The sequence below is a fragment of the Neomonachus schauinslandi genome, chromosome 3 (assembly GCF_002201575.2).
Source record: "Neomonachus schauinslandi chromosome 3, ASM220157v2, whole genome shotgun sequence".
Lineage (NCBI taxonomy): Eukaryota > Metazoa > Chordata > Mammalia > Carnivora > Phocidae > Neomonachus > Neomonachus schauinslandi.
In genome coordinates, this window is record NC_058405.1 from 15,176,721 (window position 1) to 15,202,794 (window position 26,074).

Below are 26,074 nucleotides of genomic sequence, written 5' to 3' on the forward strand. Positions count from 1 at the left end.
TGAGCCTTTGTGTTCTTGAGATCTGATTGTCTTCAATGAGCAGCATTTCCTTGTAGTAGAAAAGTGCCATGACCTCATGAAAAGTGAGGCTGGAGGTGAAGTTTGTGAACGAGTGTGTGCATGAGTGTGCAGTGTTGGAGTTTATAATGTCACACCCATCTCAGGGATGGGAACAGCTTTCTGTAAATATCCTGAAGGGGCACTAGTTGGGTGAGAAGAATATGCATGTCAGTTGTGTTTCGGATTTGGGTTTTTGGGGTTCCCTTGCCCTTCTGGGCTATGGGTTCCTCCCTCGGGACAGATGGAGGAGAGCCACCAGAAGCAAACCTGTTGGTTGTTTGCCAGTCTGTGTTAATAAGGACAGGTTGCTCAAGAGGAAATGTTTCAAAGTCGAGTTCTTGAAAGATTTCCAAACTTTTGGCATTAGATGAAGTGAGGTGGAGGGCCTGTGTGTTTACTTTTGGCGACATGCATTTGCACCGAGTGTTTGGTATTCTTTGATGCCAGAGGAAGGTACCTTACAAGAGTGGATGTAGGTTGTGGGGTGGAGCGGCCATCTGGCATGGAGGGGCAAGTTTTGCCGTTTCTTTGTCTTTAGTTTTAGGGGAAGAAAATTGCTTTCCTTAAGTCTTATTTAGGAGGTAAGCCCCAGTGCTTTCTTAACTCAGTGGTGTAGGATTTTAATTTTTTGCCTTGGGGAATGGAGGATTGTTAAAATTCTTCAAAACCAGCACCTGCAATGTATGGCTGATGGCGAACCAGGGATGGCATTATTTTGGGCTTGCCTTCTGCTGTGTTAAATTTTTGACTCCAAGGCGGCGCTGCTCAGCTTCTAGGGGTAGAGACATTCAAGACTGTGGCTGAGAGCCTGGGAGCCTCCTGAGCCTGGTCCTTTTCCTTACTCCAACAGAACTTGGAGACTGGACTCCGTTCTTTTGATCTACTGACACGTGGAATTTGGGGTTGGGCCCGGATCTGTATTTGAGCCAATATCTCCATTCTTTTAATGGCTCTTTTAATGCAGAAGGGGTTTGCAAGAGTGTGCCTCCCATGAGCGAGCCATTTGTGACTTTGCTTTGGGCTGGGATGTTAACAGTGGAGATCCCATGGGCAGGCTGTGTGAGCTGGGGCTGCCCACCTGTGAGCACATGCCTTACCATTCTTTTGCCACTTTTTTCCTTACTCATCTTGGCCAAGACTTATCTGGGAGTCTGCCAAATGCGTTCTAAACACGGGTTGCGATATTTTTCGAGGACCCTCAGTGTACCCAAGCACAATGAACTAAAGTTTTATGGCTTTTGCTCTTAGAATATTGGCTGAAGGTTAAACTATTATGTGCTTGTCTTACATAAGAGAGGGGTTCTGTTTTTCTTTGGGATTAGTGATGAATGTAGCACTTTGTTAAAATGCCTTTTTAACATGCTAGTAATAAACGCAAAGCTATGTTAAGAAAAACTGATAGGACTTGTATTTCTAATTACGGCTTTCTCCTTTCCTTTTAGGAAGGCACCAAAGTAGTCCAGCCCATATTTTTGGGGAAAATTATTAATTATTTTGAAAACCATGACCCCACTAATTCTGTGGCTTTGCATGAAGCCTACATGTATGCCACGGTGCTGACCATCTGCACTCTCATCTTGGCCATATTGCACCATTTATACTTCTATCATGTTCAGTGCGCGGGCATGAGGCTACGCGTCGCCATGTGCCATATGATTTATCGGAAGGTAAGTGCCATTTGGTATCAGAATGTCTACCTCACCCAAAGCATCAAAAGCATTTTGGGAAAGTTCATAAATTAAAAATTTTGTAAAAAGGATCTCTATTTTTATTTCTTTATTTCAAGGCGGGGGGCACAGGGAGAGAGAGAACCCCAGGCAGACTCCACGCCCAGCACGGAACTGGACGCGGAGCCCGACTCAGGGCCAGTCTCAGGACCCTGAGTCATTGCTCCTGAGCTGAAATCAAGAGTTGGACACTGAACCGACTGAGCCACCCAGGCGTCCCATTAAATAAACTCTTTAAAAAAAAAAAAGAAAAGAAAAAAAATAGTTGATGTTTGGGATGAAACTTTAAATTTTACATTGTCTTTAGTAATTTTGGAGAGAACTTATGTTCTGCTTTATATTGCTTTCCATTCAAGTTATTATTTTATGCACTATTTTCTTCTCTTTAGTGTACATTGCAGCAGTTTTAATGACAAGACCCAGTTTGATGTATTCAGTGTTTTGTATTGAGAAATGCCATTAAGTTCTCCCATAGTTTACCCTGGTCTTAAGTATTATGAAGGGAGTGAGGATTTCAGGTGTCTTTACCAAGGAGTTGCCACAGAGAGAAGAAGTGATGAGAACTGAAGGGCCCTTTACAAACTGGACCCTGGATATCTCTTTGCTTTGGGCCGTTTGCTTTAAAAACAAAAACAGAAACACTCCATTTTAACTGTATTGTGTACTTGAAATTTGCTAAGAAAGTTTGATCTTAAGCGTTCCTGCCATACACACAAAAGGATAACTATGTAAAGTGATGGATATATTAGCTTGACTGTAGTACTCATTTTCCAGTGTATATCTGTCAAAACATGACGTTACACCTTAACTATATACAATATTTTTTAAGTTTTTTTTTTTTTTTTTTAAGTAATCATCTTTACACCCATTGTGGGCTCAAGCTTATGACCCTGAGATCAAGAGTCCCATGCTTTTCTGACTGTGCCAGCCAGGTGCCCAATATATATAATTTTTATTTAAAAAAAAAAATCCTTATTGAAAGTTAAAGCCAAACAATTTAAATTTAAAATATTGCTTTTTTTTTTTTAAAGATTTATTTATTTATTAGAGAGAGAGAGAGCATGAGAGGGGGAGAGTCACAGGGAGAAGCAGACTCCCCGCTGAGCAGGGAGCCCGATGCGGGACTTGGTCCTGGGACTCCAGGATCATGACCTGAGCCGAAAGCAGTCTGCTTAACTAACTGAGCCACCCAAGTGCCCCTAAAATATTGCTTCTTTAACCTAGTTGCTGCTTATCTAGAGCTTCTGTTTCTTTTTTTTTTTTTTTTAAGATTTTTTATTTATTTATTTGACAGAGAGAGACACAGCGAGAGAGGGAGCAGAAGCAGGGGGAGTGGGAGAGGGAGAAGCAGGCTTCCAGCTGAGCAGGGAGCCCAATGCGGGGCTTGATCCCAGGACCCTGGGATCATGACCTGAGCCGAAGGCAGGCGCTTAACGACTGAGCCACCCAGGCGCCCCTAGAGCTTCTGTTTCTTATGACTACTTTTCTTAGCAAAATGCAAGATGTCTTCTCCACCTCTTCCTCTGAGCAGAGTCTTATTAATATTGGAGTTGTGTGAATCTGGAAGGCTTCTTACTGTCTGTGTAGGCTGTGACACGTAACCTCAGGTTCCTCCTCTGTGATGTGCACATGGTAGCCCTGCCTGTCCGCCCCAGTCAAGGGGTCTTCGTTGCTGTCCTTCTCCTCCTCTTGGTTATTCTGTTGTAGTCCCTTCTACCATGTAGGATACTGGCCAATTTCTCTATAAATTAGCTAGATCATGCTTCGCTCCCATAAATAAATAGGACATTTCACTAGGACTCTACTGTGAAAACCTTCACCGGGGGATCCAGGTTTGAGGGGACAATTCGGTCCAACAAAGCTCTTGGCTGCCCAGGTGAGTTGGTGGGAGTTCACCTGTTTTTCTTTTTTTTTTTTTTAAAGATTTTATTTATTTATTTGACAGAGAGAGACACAGCGAGAGAGGGAACACAAGCAGGGGGAGTGGGAGAGGGAGAAGCAGGCTTCCCGCGGAGCAGGGAGCCCGATGCGGGGCTCGATCCCAGGACCCAGGGATCATGACCTGAGCCAAAGGCAGACGCTTAACGACTGAGCCACCCAGGCGCCCCTCACCTGTTTTTCTTACTCTTCCCACTAACATTTTAGAACTCACCTTTGGGAAATCTGATCTGATCTGGCACATTTGCTGAATGTAAACCTCTCCCAGAGGTGTTAATTTCCTGGCTTGATTAGCCTAAAAGAATTGTCCCCTTACAGAGACTTACTTGGGTCAAACCATAGACGTAAGCTGAAATTCCAGAAGCATGGGAAAGACCGATTTCCTTAGGCAGTGCCTTGCGGTCTAGAATCCTGCTGGGTGAAGAAATAGGACACTTTTTTCATCACAGGTGCGCCGACTCCTTAGGGCAGAAGGCGGCACTGCAGTAAAGCTCTGAGAGGCCCCTCTGAACATTAGGCTCGTGCCCTACTCCTAATCCCCGGTTCTGGGAGAACTTCACGCTGGGTGTCATCACTGGAATGGCTGCTGAGTTCGTAGTGGTAGTTTGTAACATTGCATGATGTCGTGGGATGTGTCCTGTATAAAAATGACTTATCCCTTGTTTTCCTTTGCACAGCTTTGGTAAAATTACACTTGGCTTTTGAGGTTTTTTCTTTTTTATTTTTTTTAAAGATTTTATTTATCTATTTATTTGAGAGAGAGTGAGAGAGAGAGCACAAGAGGGGGGAGCGGGAGAGGGAGAAGCAGGCTCCCCGCCGAGCAGGGAGCCCGATGCGGGACTCGATCCCGGGACTCCAGGATCATGACCTGAGCCGAAGGCAGTCGCTCAACCAACTGAGGCACCCAGGCGCCCGGTTTTTTCTTTTTTTTTTTTAAGATTTTATTTTTTAAGGAATCTCTACACCCAACGTGGGGCTCGAACTCACAACCCTGTGGTCAAGCGGCGCACGCTTCCACCAACTGAGCCAGCCAGGTGCCTGGAGCATTTATTTATTTATTTACTTCTTGATTGATTGATTGTGGTAAAATATGCATAACGTAAAATTTACCGTTTTAACTCTTTTAAGTGGACCGTTCAGTGACGTTTAAGTACATTCACGTTGTTGTGAATGTACCTATCACCACTATACCACCATTCATCTCCAGAGCTTTCTCCTCTCCCCGGACTGAGGTTCTGTACTGGCTAAACACTGATCAGAGCACAGGAGGTAGGACCAGACTGGGGGAAGATGGTAGCTTTAGCCCAGGCAAGCCCGGATTGAGGACAGAGGATTATCTTCAGCCCCATCACTAGTAGAAATGGATCTGGCATTTGCCAGCCTGACCTTGGCTTCAGGCTTGGGTGCGAGTGAGCCTGAATGTTCTACGTCTCTAGAGCTAGGGCACACAGGATGGCATTCTCTGTAATCAGGATGGTCTTGTCCTATGGTACAGAGATTTTCTTGTATTACAAAATGTGTACGGCACAGATTTTTTTTTCTTAAGATCTTAATTAAGCCTGGGGTGCCTGGGGCTCAGTCGTTAAGCATCTGCCTTCAGCTCAGATCATGGTCCCAGGGTCCTGGGATTGAGCCCCGCATCGGGCTTCCTGCTCGGCGGGAAGCCTGCTTCTCCCTCTCCCACTCCCCCTGCTTGTGTTCCCCTTCTCGCTGTGTCTCTCTCTGTCATATAAATAAAATCTTAAAAAAAAAAAAGGTCTTTATTAAGCTTGATTGGCCCTGGGTTTCCTGACTCTGTGTCCAGTTTGAAGAACTGAGGCAGTTCCCATAGTGGACCTTGATGGTTGGTTTGCTTTGAATGCCAGGGAAATCCAGAGCTGTCAGCTTTTGAGTTCATGGATACTGTTCTCCCTCCTTGTTCCTTGGTGCAGACTTCCTTGCAGAATTGGATCATTTTGACCATACTTTTTATTCTGGCTAAAATCTCATCTTTACTCTCTTTAGAGTTACCCAAAGGATAGTTTGTGAGAGAGTATTTGTCTTTCTTTGCTTGAACCTCTAAGATGAATGGACTCCCTGCAAACATCTGAGTTTCCTTTTATCCTCTATCATGGATCTGTCTTGGCAAGAGTTTATGTACGGTAAACTCTCATTATTCACAGATTCTCTGTTTGCAGATTGCCTACTTGCTCAAATTTATTTGTAACCCCAAAATCAATACCTGGAGCTCTTTCACGGTCATTCTTGGGCATGCACATAGTCACTAAAATTTTGCATCACCTGACATGCATGTTCCCAGCTGGGGTCACCTTCTTGTTTCAGCTGTCCTACTGTAAACAAGAGTTCTTTTCATGGGCTGTTTATATGTTGTGCCTGTTTTCTGCACTTTTATGCTTTTTGTTGGTGATTTTGCTGTTTAAAATGGCCCCACACAAAATGCTAAGATGCTGTCTAGTGTTTCTGAGCACAGCAAGGCTGTGCTGTGCCTTGTGGAATAAATACGACACATGGTAGGGAGAAAATGCCTGTGTTAGATAAGCTTGGCTCAGTTTTTTTTTTAAAAGATTTTTATTTATTTATTTGACAGAGAGAACAAGCAGGGGGAGTGGGAGAGGGAGAAGCAGACTCCCCGCTGAGCAGGGAGCCAGATGCGGGGCTTGATCCCAGGACTCTGGGATCATGACCTGAGCCGAAGGCAGATGCTTAACCGACTGAGCCACCCAGGCACCCCAAGTTGTTTCAAGTTATGAATTATTGTGCTTTTGGCGTGAGTCCAATGTTAATGAGTCAACAATGGACACACGTCAGGTTATGTGTATGTTGATCAATTTTTTTTTTTAATTTTATTTATTTATTTGCCAGAGAGAGAGAGAGCACAAGCAGGGGGAATGGCAGGCAGAGGGAGAAGTAGGCTCCCCACTGAGCAAGGAGCCCGATGCGGGACTCGATCCCAGGACCCTGGGATCACAATCTGAGCTGAAGGCAGATGCCCAACCAAATGAGCCACCCAGGCGTCCCTGTTGATCAGTTGTTAAAATGTTATCAAAGGCTGGCAGAAACCGAGTTCTGTATTTTCTCTGGGAGCAATTAGTATTCAGTAATTCATGGTCACAGTGACATAGCACACAACTACCACGAATGAGGAAAATCGACTACTGGGATTTATGCAGTGCATCCCAAGTGGGTGACTTCTGTAGATTAGTATCCTATGTAAAGAAATATTTTTACTTACCTCAGTGTATTTTTTATTTTTTAAAGATTTTATTTATTTATTCATGAGAGACAGAGAGAGAGAGGCAGAGGGAGAAGCAGGCTCCCAAGGAGCAGGGAGCCTGATGCGGGACTCGATCCCAGGACATGGGATCATGACCTGAGCCGAAGGCAGACGCTTAACCATCTGAGCCACCCAGGCGCCCTCTCAGTGTATTTTTAATCAGTTAAGTGATATAGTTGCATTAATTGATGTAGTTGCAGTATAATTTTTAGAATTCTGTAATTGGGAGAAAAAGGCGTGCTTTTTTGTATCTACAACATTTAGATCTCCTAGTCTTTCTGAGTGGACTCTTCCCTTTTCTAATCTTTTCTCTCAAGACCTTTTTCTTTTGACCGTTTTACTTCTCCTTTCTAGACCCTTCTGCAGCTCAGTTGTATTTTAAGATCGGCATTCGGGACATGAGGCATTCTTTATCATAGACTCTGAAAAGGAAGTAGAAGGGCCCCATGCAGGGTGCAGAGCCAGCTTGCTGACTTCTCCTGAGCAATGTCTGCAACCTGCTGCAAGAAATGGAGCTCGATGGGATGCCTGGGTGGCTCAGTTGGTTAGTCATCTGCCTTTGGCTCGGGTCGTGGTCCCGGGGTCCTAGGATCGAGTCCAGCAGTGGCCTCCCTGCTCCACGGGGGGCCTGCTTCTCCCTTTCCCTGCCACTCCTCCTGCTTGTGCTCGCTCTCTCTGTCAAATAAATACATAAAATCTTAAAAAAAAAAAATGGAGCTGGAGTTAAAACAAAACAAAACAAAACAAAACACTATGCACCAGAGTGTTGATTCTGAGGAAGGGAAGGTCCACCCCACCCCTCCACCTCCTTCTGAAAGTTTGTTAGCATCTCACCCATATGATGTCAAGTCCATAGTTCTTGGACAGAACTTGATTTTGTTTTTATTTAACACTAACTTCATTTCAGTGTAGACACACTGTGTTGCTTTATATTTAGCCTGGACAACATGAAATTGCAGATATTTAACTGATGAGGGCTTGCAAAACAGCACTTTCGTATGGTTCAGTCCAGTATTTTGCCTATTAGTCTGTGGTTACATTTCCTTCTGTGCATTTTGCGAAAAGGTAATCTCTAGGGGCAATTTGTCAGTGTTCTAGTTTGCTAGGAAAGAGCTAAGAGGAGGCATTGGGTGCAGGTTTAATTTTCTGTTGGGAGTTTGGGCTAACAAAGCAAGTTAGGAGAGGCTGTTTGTTTTAGCTTTCTTTAATGGGGAAATTCCTGCTCTGGAGAGTTATGAGTGTCTAGAATTGATTCTACCATCAGATGCATTATCTGTTCTCTGGGGATGTGGTGGACACAGGAAGGGTAGGCTTTAGCTCAGTGATTCCCAAACTCTGGTGCACAGTGGCCTCATTTGGGGAAATTTTTTTAAAACAACTCTGATGCCAGGTCCCTCTCCCCAGGCATTCTGTTTGAATTGGTATGGGGGGGTAGTTTTAAAAAATGACAAGTGATACTAATGGGCCTCAAAAACATGTTCAGCTTTTACTTTATATCTTATAACTAAGGTCTTTCAGCCCTTCTCAGTGGTGAATAACTCTTTCGAAATTGCAGCTGTTAAACCTCAAGCATGGTGGTGTTTATCAGGCTCCAGTGTCTTAGAATATGGACTGGGAATCTTAGGCTCAGAATAGTCGTGTTGAGTCAGGTGGACAAATACTTTGTAAAAGATACTGCACTGGGCTGGCTAGGGTAGGGACTGTGAGCATGGACTCTGAAGGCAGTCAGATTTGAGATCAAATCCCAATTTTGCCATTTGCTAAACCGGAATATTTTAGAGAAGTGAATTCATTTCTTAAGGTCTCAGTTTCCTGATCCTTAACATTTTATTTATTTACTTATTTAGAGCAAGCGGGAGGAAGGGCAGAGGGAGAATCTCAGGCAGACTGCTGCTGAGCACAGAGCGTGTACTGTGGCTCACGACCCTGAGATCATGACCTGAGCTGAAATCAAGAGTCAGACGCTTATCCGACTGAGCCACCCAGGGACCTCTCAGTTTCCTGATCTTTAAAGTGGGAATAAAGAATATCTGCTTCACATGGGGTTGTTGGTTGAGCATTGGATAATAGAAGTCATGTAAAGTACGTGGTACAAAAGACATTTATGAAATTTAGGAGGGGAGTTGTAAACCTGGTGAGGCTGTGTAGTTGGACTGCTTTTGCATGAATCCTAGTTTTCTTCTTTCTAGCTATTTGCCTTGGGCAAACTGCTCTAAGCTTAAATTTTCTCATTTGTAAAGTGAAGGTACCTGATTACATTCCCACTAGGAATATGTGAGTTTTACTTGGTCTGTATCCTCATCAAGACCTGGTATTGTCAGTATTTTTAATTTTAGTTATTCATGGGTATGTAAAATAGTATCTCATTATGGTTTTAATCTTCACTTCATCGATGACTAATGATGCTCAGTATCTTTTTATGTGCTTCTTTGCTCTTCACGTATCTTTTTTTTGACGTATCTGTTTAAGTATTTGCTGCCTCTCTTTTTCTCTTATATTGGGGTTTTTGTCTTACTGAATTGTACAAGTTCTGTATTTTCAGGATTCTAGTCCTTTGCCAGATATATAAATGGTAAACATTTTCTTTCAATCTCTGGCATGCCTTTCTATTTTTTTTAATATCTTTTGAGAAGTGGAATGTTTTTGTTTTGATGAAGTAAGTCCTGTTTATCAGTTTTTTATGGTTATTGCTGCTTATGTTCTATCTGAGAAACCTTTGTCTATTTACTTATTTGGAGAGAGAGCCTGAGCCGGGGAGGGGGTGCTGGCAGAGGGAGAGAGAGAACCTCAAGCTGGCTCCACACTCAGCGCGGAGCCTAATATGGGGCTTGATTCCACACCCCTGAGATCATGACACAACCAAAATCAAGAGTCAGATGCTCAACCGACTGAGCCACCCAGGCGCCCCTCCTTTAGCATTTCTTAAGGATAGGTCTGCAAGTGATGAATTCTGTTTCTGTTTATCTGAAAATCTGTTTTTCTCCCTTGTTTCTGAAGGCTATGCTGGCTGGATATTGTATTCTGAATTGATAGTTCTCTGTACCCCATTTAGTATGTAAAGGATATTGTTCTGTTGTCATCTGGCCTCCTTTGTTTTTAATAAGTCTTCCTGTATGTTTGTTTTCTCTGGCAGGTTTAAAAAAATTTTTTTTTCTTTTTTTTTTTAAATTTTCTTCTTAAAGAAAATTTAGATTTTTAGGAGATTGATAATGAACCCTTAGGTGTGATTTCCCTTGAATTTATGCCTTTTGGGGTTTGTTGAACTTTTTGATCTTTAATTTCTTCTTCTTTTTTTTTTTTTTAAGATTTTATTTACTTATTTGACAGAGAGAGATGGTGAGAGAGGGAACACAAGCAAGGGGAGTGGGAGAGGGAGAAGCAGGCTTCCTGCAGAGCAGGGAGCCCGATGTGGGGGCTCAATCCCAGTCCCCTGGGATCATGACTTGAGCCGAAGGCAGATGCTCAAACAACTGAGCCACCCAGGTGCCCCTGATCTTTAATTTATTCTTTCTCTAAAAACTCTGGAAATATTTGGCCATTATATCTTTTAAAATATTATCTTCTGGTCCATTCTCACTTTTTCCTCTTTCTTGGATTCTCATTATGTGTATATTAGAACATTTGAAAGTGTCTGATAGTTCCCTCTTTTTGTTTCCCTTAATTTTATTCAGTTTTTTCTCTCTGTTCTTAAGATTGGCTAGTTTTCTTCTAATCAACCTGACTACCTTTTCTGTTATCTTCAAACTGTTACTAAGACCAGCTAGTGCGTTTTTTTCCCCCTAGTTTTGTACTTTTCAGTTATAGAATGTCCACTTTGCTCTTTTTTTTTTTTAATATTATTTATTTATTTGACAGAGAGAGCACAAGCAGGGAGAGTGGCAGGCAGAGGGAGAGGGAGAAGCAGGCTCCCTGCAGAGCAAGGAGACTGATGTGGGACTCGATTCCAGAACCCCAAGATCATGACCTGAGCCGAAGGCAGTTGCTTAACCAACTGAGTCACCCAGGCGCACCACTTTGCTCTTTTTTTACAATTTGTAATTTTTCTGCCAAGGATCTGTTTACTCTATTTCTCTTTAATTCTTTGAATATATTTCCTTTCAACTCTTTAACATAAAATTAAAAAAAAAATCCAATGTCTGGGTCAAACTTTCTTTTTATTCTTATTTATATATTTGGAGGATTTGCTTTTTATTAGGAAAACTGCTTTCTTTCTTGCTGTGGTTTACATTTTCCTGTTTTTTTTTTTTCTTTTTGCATCTCTAAGACTTAAAATTTATTGGACATTATGAATGCCACATTGCAGGTCTGCATTCTGATCGTCTTTTGAGGATGTTGCATTTTGCATTAATAGGTCACTTACTGGCTGATCTCTTTCAACCTGGCGTAGGCTTGATTTATGCTTTGTTAGCTTCCATTTTTGGGAATTCTAAGGTGTTTTTTCCAAGCTTCTCCAGCTTGGTGGGTCTCAACCTTCAATCTCTGTGTCCTTTGTGGGTCCTTATTAGGCCTTGGTAGTAATCTTTTCTAGGATGAGTCTAGAGCAAATCTGTTTTAGAGAAGAGATTCTCAACCTCCGCACTACTGACATTTAGTAGGGCTGTTGGGGGGTGGTGGATGGAGGGGACCCCATGCATTGTGGGATGTTCACCAGCAACTGTGGCCTCTACCCACTCGATGCCAGATGCATCTTTCTAGTTGTAACAACCAATAATGTCTCCAGACATCGCCAGATGTGCCCTGGGAGGTGGGGGCAAAATTGCCCCAGTTGAGAATCCCTGCTCCAGAGAGTGGTCTTTAATTCTAAGGTATGGTCTTCCTGGTGTCTCAGCTGTATTCCAGCCTTGCTGATCATTTATTAATAAGATTTCTCTACTCTGCCTGGGCAAGAACTCCGGTGCCCTAACTTGACCTTCCAGGCTCCTGTGTTCTGCTTGCTATTCCGTGCACCAGCTCTCTGGTGAGCCTTAGGCCATGTTGACCTGGGCCTTTGTAGCCCGTCCCTCAGCTGAGGCCTTTACAGCAGCATCCCTTTCCCGCCCCAGGACTCTGGGGACCCTTTCATTCATCCTCGGAGATGCCACCTGCTTGGGCCGACCCCAGCCTCACCTCTACCTCCTCAGCTCCGGGGGGGTGGGGTGGGGGCTGCCCTGTGCGGGCTTCATCCACCTCCCCACCACAGCTGGAAAATGGTCTGCTGGCTGAGAGCCAAGACAGCGGTAGTGTTGACCTCTTGAGTGTCCCTGCTCCCAGGGATCTGGCCTGCACGGCCTGTTAGCTGGTGCCCGGACATGTAATTTTGCCCAGTTATGTACTTGCTTATGGCAGAGGTGGAGCTGGGGCCCGCCCACTATCAGTAACTTGGCCACAGAGCCGCTCACTGCGTTTAATAGCTGCGTGTTTACGGGCCTTGCAGCGGGAGCTTTGTGTACATTACAGGGCAGGGTGAGGATCCGCCGGAGCGCGGACCTGTTCGGCTTCCTTGCCGAGAGCATCAAGGGTGAGCAGGACATATGCTAGGCTGCGGGTCACTAGATTCTGTTATGAGTCATCGTTGTGCTTAATAAAAACCCAGAACCTGGGTGTAATCCCAGACCTCCTCCCTCAGAATTAAGAGGAGCCCTGGAAATCTGTATATTTAATCTGTGCCCCAGGGATTCTTATCATCAGGACGACTGGGGAACCACCCAGTGGTAGGGAAGGTGAAAGGAACCTGGGCAGGGCAGTGGTGGATGTGGAACCTTCTTGGAAGGCTCCAGGACTTATGCCGAAAACATGACTGAGACTTAATTTTTAGAAATCCATTGAGTTTAATTTGTAAATTTTTATGTTAAGCTGAGTATGTTTTTCTTTCTTTGTTATTTTAAGATATTTCTGTAGGTTTAGAATTTTTGGTCGGTGGCTATTATTCCCCTCTCTCTTCGAAGGTAATCATTTTGTTTTTTATATTTATTTATTTATTTTTAAAAAGATTTTTAATTTAAAAAAAATTTTTTTAAGTAACCTCTATACCCCCTGTGGGACCTGAACTCACAACCCTGAGAACAAGAGTCGCATGCTGTACTGACGGAGCCAGTCAGGAGCCCCTCATTTTGTTTTTTAAATTAATGAATTTTTATTTTTGTAAGTTTTTTTTTTTTTTTTATTCATTTGAGAAATAGAGAGTGAGTGCGTGAGCACGAGCACGAGTGGGGGGGGAGGTGCGGAGGGAGAGGGAGAAACAGACTCCCTGCTGAGCAGGGTATCTGATGCTGGGCTTGATCCCAGGACCCTGAGATCATGACCTGAATCGAAGGCAGATGCTTAACCAACTGAGCCACCCAGGCGCCCGTAAGTTAAGGAATTTTTAATTTTTTTTTTTTTTCTGCTTTATGCTTTAAATTTATTTTTATTTATTTATTTATTTATTTTTATGTTTTTTTTTTTTTTAATTTTTAGGAATTTTTAATTTTTAATTGTGGTAAAATACACGTCACGTAAAATTGGCCCCATTTACCATTTTTGAGTGTCCAGCTCAGTGGCCTTAAGTACATTCATATCATTGTGCAACCATCACCACCATCCATCTCCAGAACTCTTCATCTTGTAAAGCTGAAACTCTGTCCCCATTAGACCAGTTCCTCATGCCCTTCCCCCAGCCCCTGGCGACCACCCTTCTACTTCCTGTCTCCACGAAACTGCCTGCTTAGGTGCCTCATGTGAGTGGAATCATGCAGGATTTGCCCTTGGGTGCCTGCCTTTTATTTCACTTGGCATAATGTCTTCAAGGTTAACCTCATTTTTTTGAATGGGTGCGGGTCATACATTTGCTCAGTATTCATTGAAAACAGTGACAGTTCACCCTCATCCTCAACAGTGGCAATGAACTTTCAGTTATTTGTGGAGGAAAAGGAAGGCATTTCAGAGAGGACTCTACCCCTCCTGGCTCTCTCTGCAGAGCCAGGAGCTGTGGCTGGGTTATGTTTTGAAGTCCTCGTCTCCTCCTCTCTCCTCCCTTGGGAACCCATTAGCTGAACCAACCGGGTTATTTTCTTTGTTTGGTATCTCTGTGACTTAAAAGCCATTGGTACCCAGCTGCTATTGGTTACACTCCACTCCAGTGAGGAGGAGAGCGTGGGGTTTGGGATAATGGCATTTCGTATAGAGTGTGATGGGTTGCTTTGTGAGAGGGCGTTTTCCTTACTGCTCTGTGCACTTGGTCTTGGTTCCTTTGTATGTGCTGATGATAGGCATTGCTGCTTTTAGTAAGTTTGGTTCTAAAAATGAATGCTGTGAAAATCATGAGTTGGACAGCATCTCATTTTGTCATTTTTTTTTTCTGTACAGATTGACTTGTTTTCTGAAGGCTTCAAGCATAGTGTTTACAAGGAAATGAGTAATAATACAACTTGTTTTGTGATATCATGAAAGTGTGCACTATTACTTTAGGTATCCTGCATATCCAACTTCCTTAAATTCAATACTTTGATAAATATAAAGCATTAGGAAAAAAGGAAATTCACATTTATAAAACACTCTCATTTTGACAGTAAAATTATGCACAATGGATGAGTTTGTAGAGGGCATATTGCTTCCCTTTTGTAGTCTTGGTATGAAGGATGGCACATGATGAGTAAAATTTAGAAACTTCTTTATAGACAAAAGAGTTCTATATATAGTTGCCGAAAAAGACTTAGCGTGTGGCCTCATGTATAAATTTTTATGACTAAGCCTGCTGTTTTTGAGAAGATAGTTTATACTAACCTTTTTTTATTTTTTATAATTTTTAGAAACAGAAAAACATAGTAAAAGATATTTTTAAAAGTTGGTGATAGTTTTATTTCTTCTATTGGGGATGTACTTCATCTTTATTTTCTCATTAAGATAGTCTCTCCCCTAACCCTGAAGTGCATGTTTATAACCGTGTGTGTGTGTGTGTGTGTGTGTGTGTGTTCGCTCACTCTCCTTTCTATCCTTGTCATTGGGTTTTTCACGCTCACTGTATTGTTACTTCTTTCAGCCGCCCCCCCCAGCTCACCTTTGCCACAACTGTTCTGTGTTGTTCCTCTCTCTTTTCCCCTCTGTTGTGTGGGAGACCAGTCACATGGGGCTTCTCTTTCAAAGCAAGAAATTGGTGATGGAAGGGCCTGGGTTGGGGAGCGTCATTCATTACATTCCATGACTTTGAACATAACTGCCATCATATAGCCTTACACATTCAGGGACTCATGGCTGTTAGACATGATGAGGTCAGGAAATGTGGAGTCAATCTGACCTCAGAGCAAATATCACAGGCCCCCAGGTGGTTCTTGGGGTCCACACCGTGCCCTTTTGCTCAGAACGTGTTAAGTCTGTGTGTGTCTTTCTGGCCTCTTGACTCCAACAGATCATAGTGGTATAATGAAAAAGGAAAGGTGGCTGATGAACTTGAAAGGAAGCTAATGGTAGCCCCAGGAGGGAAATGCCAAAGCTTGCAGAGAGCTTTCTGTGCAGGTGTGCTGGTTTGTGGGCCAGTCGTGGAAAACCAGGCTCCCCCCACAAGGCTGTGGAAGTATAGGGTTATAGAGAGGTTGTTGATTTTGTATGCACTTTGGTTTTCATTTCCTTGAATCTCTTTTCTTCTACAGAACCATAGAGGGACTCTGATTAACTTTATGGGGTTGTCACCCATTATATTCATGGGGAAGGAGGATGTTAGGTGGTCCCTGTGTCCTCCCCCCAAAAATGAAGTTTAATGGCTTTAGATTATGCAGTCATAAAAGACGATGTGGCAGCATTACTAAGCAACTCTAGGCAACAATATTGGAAAAATACAGGCAATTTTCTGCTTCAGGTGAGCTAAACATCCTCTTCCTACTAGCCTGTTGCAGTATTACGCAGTGTACCTGGAAACCATGTTACCTGACAGACTCAGCGCTGGGGTAGGGCCATGAACCAGGAAGGAAACCAAAAAAGCCAGATACATGATAAAAGTCCTTGGTTTTTTGTTCTGAAATCCTTTTAGGTTCCTACTCAGAACCTACTTGGTGTGATTTTACTTAAAATATTATGAAGCCATCCTAGTTTGGAAACCTTAGTAGGTACTGATGAGAAGGATAGCTTGATAGCAAGGGACGGGATGGATGCAAAACTCCAAAGTCATGGCCATTTGGGGCGGTGTGTGGGAGCAGTGTCCTCCACACACTGAGGGTCCTTGACGTTGGGTATGAGGCACGTCAGTGATGAGGAATCTGCATCATGAAGATGGTGAAACACGGTTTCTGTTTTTAAGGTCTATTAGAGAAGTGATATTTATGTGTCCACACTTGGGTTTTGTGTTTCACTTGTACTGATTAAAATAATTGAGAAGGAAGAAAGAGTATATTTTTCAAATGAATGACAAATATTACTTACTTTTTAAAAAATTGATTAAAATCATTGTTGTGGTCCAGATTATAGAGTTGTCTTATAACCCCAGATGTATTTTCATGCCCACCCAGAGAAGGAACCAACTATGAACGGATGCCTGCTCTGATGGAGTTTACATTCCACAGCTGGCAATGTTGTTTTTAATGGCCATATAGATTCCAGTATAACCAATAATTAGATATTTCGATTGTTTTCCAGTTTCTTATATTAATAGGTGTCAGTGCAGTGAACATGACCAAAACGAAACCTTTGGAGACATCCTTAATTTCTCAGGGTATATACATATCAAGGCTTTTTTTAAAAATGATTTTACTTATTTATTGTAGAGAGAGAGCAGGGGGAGAGCGAGAGAGCTCTCAAGCAGACTCCATGCTCAGCGTGGAGCCTGACACGGGGCTTCATCTCATGACCCTGAGATCATGACCTGAGCTGAAACCAAGAGTCAAGTGCTCAACCGACTGAGCCACCTAGGCGCCCCTCAAGGCTTTTGAATGCTAGATTTCCTTCCAAAGAGTTGGTAACTATTTACAGTCTCTTTGGGAAAATGAGATGACCCCCACCCTTGCCGAGATTGGATGTTATAACTTTTTGTCTTTGCTACTTTCACCAGTTTCTAGATGAAGAAGAATGCTTTGTCATTATTTTAACTTACGTTTCTGAGTAATAAGGAATTTGAGTATTTGAAAATTTTCATTAGTCATTTGTGTTTACCTCAGTGACTTTCCTGCACCTGTTATTTGCCATTCTTTTTAAAATTGGTAGAATTTTATAATTCTTCTTGATACTTAAGTGCTCTTGATTTAGTAAAGATACTAATCCTGGTTCTGGCATATACAGTGCAAATAATTGATTCCAGTTTCTTTTGTTTGTTTTTTATTGCTCTCATGGTGGAACCATTGTGCTCTCACAAGGAAAACAAATTTAATCAAACAGTATCCTTTTATACCCTGTCAACTTAAGGAAATGTGAAACCAAACCATTGGCAGGATGATGATGCATTAATTTGTACATTGTTTTTTCTCTATACCCAACATGAACTGTTTTTCAACTATAACATATATAATTTCTTAGAACTACACTTTAATTTTCTATAATAATGAAGAGTGGTAATTTTACTTCACTAAAAGAAAAAATACCGAGTGTTCTCTGTCAGGCATGAATATATTCAGCTTATTTTCTCATCTGCAAAATAGGAGTAATTCTTACTTTGTAAGGTTGTTTCCTATTCAGTTGTCTGGGTTGTAGTAGGTGCTCAATAAAGATCAGCTGTTTTTATGATTATGCTGATGTAAATGAATATGACAGGCCCTGTGCACTCAAATCAGCTGATAGGTCCTGGGGGCAACAGACATATAATTGATTTTATTAGAGGCTCTTCTGTAGGTGTGAACAGTGATTGTGTGTGTGTGTGTTTCTGTTTCTTTGGTCTTAGTCTTAGGTAGAATTCTTAGATCATCAATTTTATACCTACCTTTCTTTTTAATGTCAAACATTTAAAGCCAGAAGTTTCTTCTAAGACTTGCTTACCTGTATCCTACAAATTGTGATATGGTATATTTTCATTTATTTGAAAATATTTCTGATTTCTCTTAGGATGTCTTCTTTGCCACATTGCTATATAGAAGTATGTTGTTAATTCTCAAATATCTGGCATTTTTAGAGCTATCTTAGTGATTTCCAATTTAATTCTTTTGTTCATCAGAGAATATTCTTTGTAACATTTTTATGTTTAGAAATTTATTGAGATTTATTTTATGATCCTAGCATATAGGGTCTATGTTGAGAAATATTCAGTGTGTGCTTGAGAAAACTGTCCTATAGTTGTTGGGTGTGGTGTTCCATAAATGTCAGATTAAGGTGGTTACCAATGTTGTTCACATCTTTGTATCCATATGATTTTTTTTTTAATACTTTTATCAATTACTGAGAGAGGGATGCTGAAATCTATGATTGTGGTCTTTTCTCATTTTTCTCTTTAGTTCTGTTTTTGTCTCATATATGTTGAAACTCTATAATCTGATCTGTACACATTTAGGAGTGGTGAATTGACATTATTATGAAATGTCCCTCTTAATCTTTGGCAATAGTCCTTGTCTCAAAGTCTGTTGTCTGATATTAACAGAACCACACCACATTCATTGTACCTATTGTTTGCATGGCATATCTTTTTTATCCTTTCACTTTCAACCTGTCAGTGTATTTAAAGTGCATCTTCCGTGTACAGCAACTTAGGTCTGTCTTTTGTTAATCCCTTGTGACAGTCTCCGTTATTGGCTTTTTAGCAGTATCTCTTTGTGTGTTTTTAGTGTTGCCTTAGAGATCAAATAGGCATCTTAGCTTATTATAGTCTGTTTAATCTTAATGTTGGACTATTTTACATAAAATAGTAATAAATTAATATTTTGTACCAACCTTGGAAAAATTTCAGCCATTATTTCTTCAGATATTTTTTCTTCCCTATTTTGTTGTCTTCTTCTAGGAATCCAGTTTCATGTATGTTTCATTCCTTGATATTGTCCCCCTGAACCCTTATGCTTTTTTTCCCCCTTCAATTTCTCTCTCTTTTCTATTCTTTAGATTGTAATCTAAAAGAGTTGATGAATCTGGGAACAGATTAATGGAAGTTTTCTGCTACTAATATTATCTAGTGAATTTTTCATATTGTACTTTTCAGCTCTAAAGTTTCCATTTGGTTCCTTTTGATAGTGTTCATTGCTCTCCTAGAAATTACCTATTCTAGTTCACTTATTATAACCATATTTTCCTTAACTCCTTGGACATATTTATAATTGTTTTATAGTTCTTATCTACTAATTTCAAAAAGTGGATCATCTCAGGGTCTACTTCTATTGCCTGTATTCTTTGTCTTTGATCATGGGTCACATTTTCTTCTTTGTATGTTTAATAATTGTTTATTATGTTGGATGTTATGAGGGGTAATATTATAGGGGGCTTTGACTAAAGCATATTGAGTTTTGTGCTTATAAGCAATTCCTGGCAGGATTGGATCTATCAACCTGTGTAACGACCTACCTTCCTACTTTATGTGTCTGTGTATCTATCTATGGCAGATATTTCCATTTTAAACTCTGTCCAAGTGCATGGCTCTTACTCTAGAGTATGATCTTTATTACTAAGGCATGATCCTCCTGGTGTCTAAATGGAGTGTCTGAGGTGCTTGTGGAGATCTCTTTATTCTGGATGGGCAGAAACTCCATGTCCCTCGTCTGACCTTTGGAGTCTCTCTTGAGCCCACAGCTGCGGCTAAACCCCTTTGCTAACTCCCTACAAAAACTTTTGGTGCCTACCCTTCTGCCACTCTGGCTTGCAAGTTCCAGATATTTTTGCAACTTGGAACAGGTAGCTCTTCCTCCTTGGCTCAGTGAAACTGCTGTTCTACTGGGGCAGAAAATGCCCCCGGGCAGAAAGCCAGGCGGGTTACGGGCCTCTGCTCTGGTATTTCCCTTCTCTGAAGGCTCCCGGTCCTTTGCCGCCTGTGGGCCAGTGCCTGAAACAGCTGCTTTGTATGTTCTGTCCAGTTTTATAGTTTTACAATTGAGGGTGAGTTCAGTGCTGACCATTCTTTCATGGTTGGAAGCAGAAGTCTGACAGTTTGCTTGTAAGCTCTGTCTTCCTCATTAATAACATTAATGACACTCCACTATTCTTTGTGGCCTAGCTAGAGTATGACTGATTTTCTTTTGACAGATGATTCATTTCTGTGTTTGCTGCAGGGCTGCCATTAACTTATGTGAGCATTTCTTCCAGAGTCAGTCTTTCATCCATCACTGTTCTCAGCCTCAGGCATAACCGAATGATGAGGTGTCCTGATGGTCCACCGAGAGGAGCTTTGTCTTTTGCACAAATTGTCATCTACACCATCTTACCCTCTGGTTCTCATTGTCAGCAGCAGTGACCGTCTGTGAATGACGATTCCAGCTGGGTGCAGTTGTCTTGAGGTTTTTTTTTTCGAAAATGATCAGTTTTAGAATCAGTTTTGTGTGGCATTCTGTCTTATTTTCATTGTTACAATTAGTTGTCAGATGTCTACTTCTATAATTTTTTTTTCTACATGAGGGATTCACGTGTATTTGTATGTGAAATTGGCTTTAAAAATATTTTCAAAATAGCTTTCAGTAGTGAAGGCACACTGAGGTTTATTTCTTTCCTAGAGGGGCGTTTCTTTCTTTTTTTCTCCCTAGTGGGGAGAGGGTTGTATTTTTTTTGTGACTGATTTATTTACATTTGTGTAGCACTTCATAACTTTTCAAAGTGTTTTCATGTATGTCTGGCCCTTCTTTTTTTTTTTTTTAAAGATTTATTTATTTATTTGAGAGAGCGAGAATGAGAGAGAGTACATGAGAGTGGGGAGGGTCAGAGGGAGAAGCAGGCTCCCCGCTGAGCAGGGAGCCCGATGGCGGGACTCGATCCCGGGACTCCAGGATCATGCCCTGAGCCAAAGGCAGTCGCTTAACCAACTGAGCCACCCAGGTGCCCTGTCTGGCCCTTCTTTTCCCTTCACACAATCCTAGCACACAGTCTTGTTACCTCTTGCCTGGACTATGTCACGAGTTGTCCCTCGTCCCCCCTTCTTCTGAGCATCTCCTGGCCAGTCGCATCTACAGTTCAATATTCCTAAAGTTGAGTTTCTCGCTCAAATGTAAAAAGATGTTTACTGTTCCATTTTGTTTTCCATACACTAGCTGCTTTCTGTTCTACCTTTCTAGCCAGATTTCAGGTATCCGTTACTCAACTGCTTCTACATTTCCCTTCCCTGGCTCTGCATGCTGTTCCTTCCGGCCACAGTGCTCTTCCTTTCTCTCCATAGGGTTTCTCCTCTTCATCATGCAGGATCTGTCCTGCCCATAGTGTCACTCAGTGGAAACCGTCCCCAGCTCCCTGTGCTGCTGTCCCCACTGTCCAGGTCCCACTTGAGTTACAGGTGCTTGTCCTTATCTTGCCCCATCTCTAAATGGGAAACACCACTCATCAGTCACCTGGTGTCCTCCACGTGGTGGATAACAAGTGTCCCATTCCTAGGAACCCTGTGCCCTGTCTAGACAGTGTCTGGGGTTATTTCCATTCACATAAGGAGACTTCAGACCCAGAGTTTTCGCATGACGTCACACGCAGAATTAATGACTGACTCCAGATGTATAGTCCGTCCCCTAGCTTTTGTCCTTAGACGGCCTCTCCACTCTCAGAATGTGGCTCAAAATTACTTCAGTTGACTCCCGAGTATACATCCTTTCATACTTGGGGCACGTCCAAATTCATCACAAAATGGGGTGAGAGAGTTGGCTTGTACCTCCCGTTGCTCCCTTTGTTTCTTGTGGGATGTGGCTGCCACCACATGGAGGACTGGAAGGCCGAACCCAGGTCCCCAGAGCCCTGCTCTCACGGGTCACCCTGCTTGCGTGACATCATACGAGGCCCCGTCAAAGCACACTCCACTTTGCTGCTTTCCTAAGCGTGGCTTGATATCACTGTAGGAATGTGATTCTCCATTCCCCTCTTCTGTTTCAGGCGCTTCGCCTCAGTAACGTGGCCATGGGGAAGACCACCACCGGCCAGATCGTCAATCTGCTGTCCAATGACGTGAACAAGTTTGACCAGGTCAGCTGCCTCTGGGGAGCCTTTGTGCTCCCGCCCCCTTACTTGGTTTAACGTCTTGGAATTCCACGTGCCAGTTTTTCATAGAGGCCAGACTTCTGTTGAGGACATAAGATGAGGATACTTTATTTTATTTTTTTATTTTTAAAAGATTTTATATATTTATTTGACAGAGGGAGGGGAGAGAGAGCACAAGTCGGCAGAGCGGCAGGCAGAGGGAAAGGGAGAAGCAGGCTTCCCGCCGAGCAGGGAGCCCGCCGAGGGGCTGGATCCCGGGACCCTGGGATCATGACCTGAGCCGAAGGCAGACGCTTAACCCGCTGAGCCGCCCAGGCGTCCTGAGATGAGGATACTTTTTAATCCAGTTCTCATTTCTTCAGTGTGCAACTCAGATATAATAATATGTGTTGTCCGGTAGGGGAGAGTTTTGTTTTCCAGATGCATCTACAGCATACTTCAGTTACACGTGAGCACACAGCAGTGTTCTTGCCCAGCCTGGTGAAATGTCCCATAGTCCTTCAGGACTGGCCCTTCTGAGCACACCGTGTTGATATTGCTGGCCGAATTCTTTCTCCTCCTATGTATGATGACCTCCTGGTGGGCAGGGATTATTCTGTGCCCTGTAGAGTGCCTACTACGTAGGAAGCACCCTCCCCTCAAAAGATTTTATTTATTTATTTATTTTAGAGAGCGTGCGTGAGCATGGGGAGAGGCAGAACGACAGGGAGACAGAATCTCAAGCTGACTCCCTGCTGAGCACAGAGCCCAACGTCGGGCTCCATCTCGTGCCCCTGAGATCATGACCTGAACCAAAATCAAGAGTCAGATGCTTATCCGCCTGAGCCGCCCGTGTGCCCCATTTTTTTAGAAAAATATTTTATTTATTTATTAGAGAGAATGAGAGAGAGAGAGCACGAGTGAGAGAGAGCACAGAGAATGAGCAGCGGGGGAGGAGCAGAGGGAGAGGGAGAAGCAGACTCTGCGTGCGCTGAGCGCAGAGCCTGATGTGTGGCTCGATCCCTTGACCCTGAGATCATGACCTGAGCTGAAACAAAGAGTCAGACACTCAACCAGCTGAGGCACCCAGGTGCCCCAGGAGGCCTTTGATAAAAACATGCCAAATGGGTAATCCCCAGCCAGAAACAAGCTATTCTTTTCTACCCTACCACAGTCCATTTACACTTACCTTGTGAATATACCTTCCTGTCCAGGGCATTGTAGCTGCTGGTCTGAGCTGTATTGCCCTAGAGTACTTCTCTTCCAATTATTCATTCATCAAACATGAACTAGGGTTCCTCTTTAGTTTCAGGGATGAATAAGACTTAGTTTCCTCCCCGGTTCCATAATACAGGCTTTTGTGAGGTACCAGGGAGCCCAGGGGAGGAAGTTTGGGGGAACCCTGAGCCCGTGCGTGGGGCAGACAGAATTGAGATCTTCCTTCGGATGCTGTAGTCTAGTCAGGTTCCCTGGATGTCCCTGAAACCTGCTCTGCGATGTTCTGGAATAGCTTCGTCTGGGGTGGATCCTTGGATTTTTGCTTTAGTAGGTTTAAAACCCACTGTGATCATTTCTGTGTAGGTTCCCATCTGTTTTTTCAGAGCTGGTTGTTTCTCTGCTGGGTCCTTACTGGGTTTGTGTTCCTGTTGCCCTAAGAAAGCATCCTCTTTTCTTTTAAGGTGACCATATTCTTGCACTTTCTGTGGGCAGGACCACTGCAGGCGATCGCAGTGACTGCCTTGCTCTGGATGGAAATAGGAATATCCTGTCTTGCTGGGATCGCAGTTCTGATTATCCTTCTGCCCTTGCAAAGCTGCCTCGGGAAGCTGTTTTCATCGTTCCGGTAAGAGAATCATTGGTTTAAAAAATAGGTGGTATGTATTTGTTAATATCCATGGTCTGCCCCATGCTTCTGTTCAAAAACAAAACGTCTTCTGTGATCTCTTCTTTCTGCTGATTGTCGGCTGCTCCGGCTTTAGCCAGTGGAGGCTCCGGCCTTGAGCTGAGGGCCAGTCTTGCAGCTGGAGAGGGGAAGGCATCCGCTGGCTCCTCCCGGCTGGCTTTTCAGGCACTTACCTCATAAGTAGTGTCTTCAAGCAGACTTTACATATGATGAAGTTATTTAAACATGTATTAAATAATAATACAATTTTTTTTTTTTTTTTTAAAGATTTTTATTTATTTGACAGAGAGAGACACAGCGAGAGAGGGAACACAAGCGGGGGGAGCGGGAGAGGGAGAAGCAGGCTTCCCACGGAGCAGGGAGCCCGATGCGGGGCTCGATCCCAGGACCCTGGGATCATGACCTGGGCCGAAGGCAGACGCTTAACGACTGAGCCACCCAGGCGCCCCAATAATACAATTTAAATATCCATTTCGAGGCCCAGGTCTGGCTGTGTGTATTGTTTTTTTTTTTTTTTTTTTAGATTTTATTTATTTGACAGAGACAGGGAACACAAGCAGGCGGAGTGGGAGAGGGAGAAGCAGGCTTCCTGTTGAGCAGGGAGTCCGATGTGGGACTCGATCCCAGGACCCTGGGACCATGACCTGAGCCGAAGGCAGACGCTTAACGACTGAGCCACCCAGGCGCCCCTGGCTGTGTGTATTTTTATGATGCTTGTGTTAGAACCATTTTCAGGTGTGCAGGTGTGTGTCTTGTTTTTAATTCAGTGTGTCCATTAAATTACAAGCTCCCCAAGGGCAAGGTCAGCCTCGATTGTGTCTTTATATGTCACACAGTCCTAGCAGTGTATGTGGTAGAGGAGTTGATGGTCTCAGAGGGTTAGAAGTGGGTCACTGTGAAGGTTGTCAGGTGCGTGATGATACGCTGTTTGAAGCGCATCCAGTTTTCTCTGATGTATCTTTACTCATGGTGTTTCTCACTTTGGAAATGGCTTTGCTGTCTTTGCCATGGAGAAATGTTCTGTGTCTTTGGGGTCCCGTTCCAGTGCTACTGGAACTCTGAAGCTTCTCTTGCTCTCTCCTCTGCCCAGTAGAATTAACAGCCCTTTCTTTTCTGCCCCCCAGCACATTGTCCCACTTTATTATACTGCAGCCAACCATATTATGGTTCAATTCCGGGGCCTTTCTGCCTTCCCTACCCAACCATGACCTCCTGGAGCAGACGGTTTGTATCTGCCTCTCTTTTGTGCCTTCCTTAGCCCCTATTGCAAGTTCTCCAATTTACTTCTTGAATTGGGATGGATTGTTGACTTCCTAATTGAAGTCTTTTTCCATTTGTGTTTTGAGTAGGAGCCGCCTGTGTTGTCCGAGCAAAGGTGCTGCCGTAGGGAATCATTTGATCCCTGGCTCTTGGGCTATGCCTGTGGTCATAAAGGAAGTGGGGCTGTGGCTCATCTCCCATGTCTGTCCCCTTAGGAGTAAGACCGCAACCTTCACAGACGTCAGGATCAGGACCATGAATGAAGTTATAACTGGCATAAGAATAATAAAAATGTATGCTTGGGAAAAGTCATTTGCAGACCTTATCACCTACTTGAGAAGGTAAGATTCTGTGTATATCACAGCCTGTTTTTGTACTTTTCTGTCTCCTGCCTTCACTGAAATATTTGAGGCGTCTTTGGACGTTGAAAGTTTAGAATGTGAACTAAAACACTGTCCACCCCGCCTCGCGCTGTATACCGTCTTAACCCACTTTTCCATTTACTGTCTTCTTAAAGGAGAGAGAGTGTATGTGCTTCTACTACTACAAAATAAAACTCCAGATGTTTCTTAATACCCTAAATCCCAAACAAGCAATGCTGGTAGTATTTGCAAGTAGGACATTTACGCGGAAACTATAATTTATGTTAACGCAGAACAAATAGGAAGATTGTAGAGATTGGGCCAAACTGTATACATCAGTATTATTCATGCCAAATAGAGAAACAGAGCCATGGAAATGCTGTTCCTCTTTGTTTTGCTTTATGTTTGTGGAATTGTTTTCAGTCTTTGATTTAAATATTTGGTGCGTTTGGCCCTCGCGCGCACGGTATTTCTTCGTCAGCACCACATCAGCACTGTGCCCCTGCTCACCGCTGCATCTGCTTTGTAGCTGCATCTTCCTCTCCTTCGAATGCAC

General features: G+C 43.0%; 1 protein-coding gene across 3 annotated transcripts in view; it reads left to right on the forward strand.

Moving 5' to 3' along the window:
- The window catches only part of ABCC4 (ATP binding cassette subfamily C member 4), a 239,879-nt gene that overhangs the window by 44,468 nt on the left and 169,337 nt on the right, over positions 1-26,074 (forward strand). For all 3 annotated transcript variants that reach the window (XM_021695986.1, XM_021695985.1, XM_021695987.1), the window contains exons 4-7: positions 1,503-1,727; positions 21,910-21,999; positions 23,673-23,836; positions 25,372-25,497. In XM_021695986.1, coding sequence (XP_021551661.1) covers positions 1,503-1,727; positions 21,910-21,999; positions 23,673-23,836; positions 25,372-25,497 — 605 coding nt within the window. The remainder of the gene's footprint in view (positions 1-1,502; positions 1,728-21,909; positions 22,000-23,672; positions 23,837-25,371; positions 25,498-26,074) is intronic.